This window comes from Palaemon carinicauda, chromosome 5 (assembly GCF_036898095.1).
Source record: "Palaemon carinicauda isolate YSFRI2023 chromosome 5, ASM3689809v2, whole genome shotgun sequence".
Classification (NCBI taxonomy): Eukaryota; Metazoa; Arthropoda; class Malacostraca; order Decapoda; family Palaemonidae; genus Palaemon; species Palaemon carinicauda.
In genome coordinates, this window is record NC_090729.1 from 120,771,301 (window position 1) to 120,776,861 (window position 5,561).

The following is a 5,561-nucleotide window of genomic DNA, read 5'->3' on the forward strand; positions in this document are numbered from 1 at the left end:
TCGTCCAAGTGAAGCCAGGCTAAGCTTCAATGTGGGATGTGTAGGCCTAGATTTTGCCAAAAAAATATTGTTTATTTTTTAACCCCGTCAAGTAACAGCTTTTATAAGGGCATTATTTTTTTCCTAAAACTGTTAACAGCCAATATTTCCTTGGTGACTTTGAGCTTAATGATATCTAAAATCAAACGATAAGAAATATCGTGTTTTTAATTTTCTAATGATGGCTAGACTTGCATGAGAATTTAAACATTGTCACGGGTAGTGTTGCCAAATGCTCCTGATCAAATTTCGGTAGAGAAGTAAAATTCCAGTAATATTCCCAAATTCCTTGAAATTTCACAAGGTAGAATATCTCTGCTGTTTGTGTGACTAGGTCTAGTTATTTTACAGCATCCATAGTAACCCTAGCCTTAACTTGGTAACACTGGTCACAGTAGGGGTCCAGAGACATTCGTCGAATGTGTAAATAATGGTTACATCTAGGCCTATGTCTATGACGTGGTAATGAAATAAAGAGTCGAACACTATTTTATTGGCTCAGAGAAGAACAATACCATACAATGCTTTCTCGCTAAAGTTTTCATCTTATCAAAGAGGAAATAAATATTTCACGGACCATATCTACTTGAAAGACTTTATATCGCCAGCTCTTGTTATGTCAAGAGGAATTGAGACCACATGAAACTTGGAACCCACAGTAGAGGTGCATCCTAAACTATAACTTGAAATCCTTCTTCAATAGTCTCGTGTCGATATAATTTGTTAACTGAATGGTATTTGAGTAGTCTCTCAATTATTTTGCACAACCAGGTATGCTAATTCGAAGAATTATTGCACAGTCGGGTAGTTGAATCGATAGAACTTCAAAAGTTCAAAGCTGCAGCCTATCTTTTTATGTTGAACAGGCTGATATGTCTCTTATTTTATAGTTTATATATGAAAGATCTATTTTAATGTTATTACTGTTTTTAGAATATTTTATTTCTATTGTTCATTACTTCTCATAGAGTTTATTTCCATTCCTCACTGGGCTATTTTTCCCTGTTGGAACCCTTGGTTTTAAACGTCCTGTTTTTTAACTAGAGTTTTAGCTTAGGTATCATTATAATAATAATAATGATAATATTAATAATAATAATATATCGAACATTAATCTACAATAGATATGATAGGCAGTGTAGGCCTATTTCAATTACTGATACAGGATTAGACCTATCTCGGATTGCAACACTAATTTGTCGTGCTACTTTGCATTTTCATAACCTGCAGTTCATGTGAATTGTAAGGGTTGCAACTTTCAATTCTTATAATAACGCAGGTAGGCCTAGGCATAATCACAAGTTTCTCAACCCAACATTCTTCCAGATATTTCTTTGAATCATTGCTTTGTGTATTGGAGCACCAAAGCAACTTACGATTATTATTATTATTAATATTTTTATTATTATTATTGGTGTTGTTGTTGTTGTTATACTATTATCATAATTATTATTATTATGATTATTATTAGTATTATTATGATGATGAATATGATGATGATGATGATGATTATTATTATTATTATTATTATTTAAGAAAATCTAGTATTTACTCACCACGGCACCGGCACTAACGGGATGTTTGGCAGACAGAAGGCAATTGACGAATTCCATCTCGAGGTCAATGTTTTTCAAGTGATCCTTTGCGCATGCGTGAATCATGTTTGCTTTGCATTCGTCTGCTCCGTGTTGGCACGTAAATGTCCAGCCTTCTCCGTCAGGTGAATACTGCAATAAATTGAAGAATATACCAGATGAAAGACTTAAGTAAATGATTAAGGACCGTTACACACTTCAGAAAATTCAAACCATTTGGAATCGCAAAACCAGAAAACTAAAAGACCTGAAGCCATACCGAACCCTCATGAAATGGCTCCACTGTCTTGGATTAGAGTTCTCTTGGTTGAGGGTACACTCGGGCACACTTGTTTCTCTTCCTCTTGTTTTTTAAGTTTATATATGACAGATCTAATTTAATGTTGTTACTGTTCTTGAAATATTTTAATTGTTGATTACTTCTCTTGTAGTTTATTTCCTTGTTTCCTTTCCTCAGTGGGTTTTTTCTTCTGTTGGATCCCTTTGGCTTATAGCATCCTGCTTTTCCAGCTAGGGTTGTAGCTTAGCTTATAATAATAATAATAATAATAATAATAATAATAATAATTATAATAATAATAATAATAAGAAGTGCAGTAACTCCCAGTGAGTGTTACGTGAGTTTAACTATAAGACAAGATTTTGCGAATGCTGTCTTGATAGAAAAAAAAAAAACATTTCCGTTTTAGTCAGAAAACCATAACGTTTCAATGGATTATCCGTTTGTGTTCTTGAGATTTTAACGTTTTTTTTTTCTTTTAAAGAATGACAGATGTAACAAATTAAATTTTGATTTATATATATAGAACATTTTTATCTATATTTTTATGACATAGATTTGACATTTCTTATATTCACTCATATTTATTCAACCCAGCTCTTGAGAGTCAAATTCGGCTTATAGGCCTATATAATTTCCACCTTTTAATAATAAAACTAAGTTAGGCCTACACACTTACAGGAATATCCTGGCAGTCGACCTTAACATGTAGGCCTATATCTGTACGCGTATATAGAATGAGTTAACCACATCTGTACAGAAAGCTCTGTAGGTTCTTAGGGTAGAGTTTAAGCTAGACTCAATAATAAAAAAAATAACGTTCGATATCCAAATCTCTGAAAAAGGTCGCTTATTAAATACTAGATTAAGTCAACATTCGATAAACTCCATTTACCGAAGAAGGAGCAGTGATAGAACACCAGCAGGCCTACATTTGATATCTATTGGAGATCGGGCTATTTTTTTTTTTAAGCAATCTCAAATGAATACGAAAAGGTTGCTATGAATTATTCGGCCGTTTCATAATGTAATTGGCGTTACTCACATTATTTCAGGTAGATTTTTATAAAACGAGTCAATTTTTTAGAAATGAAAAAATGAATAAAATGAAACTTGCTCTACATGGAAATTTTGTTTTCATGAACAGTTAAGCCTATACAGCTGAAGTTTCCTTGCCACGAAGTTTTGAATCATGATATTTAAACTGACTGAATGATAAAGGAACAATATAACGTGTTCATTATTATTATTATTATTATTATTATTATTATTATTTGCTAAGCTACAACCCTAGTTGGAAAAGCAGAATGCTTATTATAAGCCCGAAGGCTCCAACGGGAAAAATAGCCCAGTGAAGAAAGGAAATAAGGAAACCACAAGAAAAGTAATTAACAATCAAAATATTTTCAGACCAGTAACATTAAGATAAACATTTCATATATAAACTATAAAACTTAAAAAAAGCAAGAAGAGAAATAAGATGGAATAGAGCGCCCAAGTGTACCCTCAAGTATGTGGTGAATAAAATCATGTGAATTAATTAACAGAGATTTAGCTGTATTTTACTAGAACTCTTAGCCGTAGGCCTACACTCACATTGGCGTTCCCAAAGGGGAACATCTCAACCTCCATGATGTCCTTCAGGTCCGTCCATGTCGGGTAGAGTTGACTCACGACGAAGTCGATGCTGTAGGGACACAGAGCTTCGTAGTAGAGGTGGATCTTCACGGGATCCTGGGCCAGAACCTGCAGGATACATAATGTCATCGGTTGAACAGGACACATGGTGTTTCCGTTTCCAAAGATAATAGTTGAGAGATCCTTTTTTTATGTAAAATTGAAATATATTAAAGTGAAAAACTGGGTATACATGCACACAAATAGGTTTTATTGATATATATATATATATATATATATATATATATATATATATATATATATATATATATATATATATATATATATATCATAAACCTCTTTACGTTATTTAGGGGTAATTATTTTATTTTTGAGTGGCCAGTAAGCCAAGAGCGATCGATGTTAGTGTGTGTATATATATATATATATATATATATATATATATATATATATATATATATGTGTGTGTGTGTGTGTGTGTGTGTGTATACATATATATATATGTATATATATATATATATATATATATATATATATATATATATATATATCTATATATATACATATATATATATATATGTATATATATATCTATATATATACATATATATATGTATATATATATCTATATATATACATATATATATATGTATATATATATATATATATATATATATATATATATATCTATATATATATACATATATATATATATATATATATATATATATATATATATATATGTATATATATATCTATATATATATATACATACATACATACATACATACATACATACATATATATATATATATATATATATATATATATATATATATATATATATATATATGTGTGTGTGTGTGTGTGTGTGTGTGTGTGTGTGTGTGTGTGTGCGCTCGAAGAATGCAGTATTATATAACCTGTAACTTTTACACTTAAATATAGGTAATACGTTAAAAGATCATAATGCGTTCAAGCCATTGAAATCTCTCCAAATTGATTTTCCAAATTCGTGACTTAGAAATACAACACGAATTATAAACTATTTTTCTTAAACAATAGATTAGACTAAAGGTATAGGTAGCTTACACATACCTTCTTTCAAGACGATATGATTTATACTAAAACCAGTGTATTGTTTTACTGTTTAACAAATATTAAGCATTGTACGATAGTTAAAACCATCGTATCGTTTGACAACGATTAAGTATTGTACGATAAACAATGCATTTAAAGTATTGCTTCCAATGATTGTTCAATAACACATTCCCAATATAATATGAATTTCTCTAACTCTGCAATACACACTTTCTATTGTTATTATCAGACCACATTACATCCAGTTTAAAAGATAATGTTAAAAACAGTCGCTACACTTGAAAATTTGCCTTAAAAATGATAAAAATCCTGGAATAAATGTTGGCAGAGAATTACCGTTTTAAGAACGGATATATTGACGTAAATGAGTGATATTACAGTTATCAACCCGTAGAAGTTAATAACAAAGTAGGGTAAAAATTACGGTCGACTGTATTTTACTGAAATGCGGCTCAGAAAAGTATATTTTTTACGCAGAAATTCTAACTGAAATTACGGTATTTTTAAGTGTATGAAATAAAAGAAATATTAAAATGAACTCACGGCCACTAAAGAGCTGAGAAACAGCACAGCCTTATTCATGTTGACTGGAGGAAGACAACTGATGAATATGCTGTTGTTGTATGCCACGATTTGCTTCTTATATCCCCGTTTAGAATTCCACCTTGAGGTTTCCAAGTGCTTGATAATGCACATTTTTTTTTTAATCAAATTAGATTAGTGTTGAGTATTCCATGGGGATCTCCAACTCTCAAAAATTTCAAACTTACAGCGAGTGTTTTTATGTTGAACAGGCTGGCATATTATTATTATTATTATTATTATTATTATTACTAGTTTAGCTACAGCCCTAGTTGGAAAAGCAGGATGCAATAAGCCCAAGGGCTCCAACAGGGAAAAAATAGCCC

General features: G+C 30.9%; 1 protein-coding gene across 1 annotated transcript in view; it reads right to left on the reverse strand.

The window, feature by feature from the left end:
- LOC137640553 (gamma-interferon-inducible lysosomal thiol reductase-like) overlaps positions 1–5,270 on the reverse strand; it is a 6,512-nt gene extending 1,242 nt beyond the window's left edge. The window contains exons 1-3 of the mRNA XM_068373068.1: positions 5,197–5,270; positions 3,511–3,660; positions 1,596–1,766 (exon numbers count right to left, since the gene is read on the reverse strand). Coding sequence (XP_068229169.1) covers positions 1,596–1,766; positions 3,511–3,660; positions 5,197–5,235 — 360 coding nt within the window. The 5' untranslated portion in view covers positions 5,236–5,270. The remainder of the gene's footprint in view (positions 1–1,595; positions 1,767–3,510; positions 3,661–5,196) is intronic.
- Between the last annotated feature and the right edge of the window lie 291 nt (positions 5,271–5,561).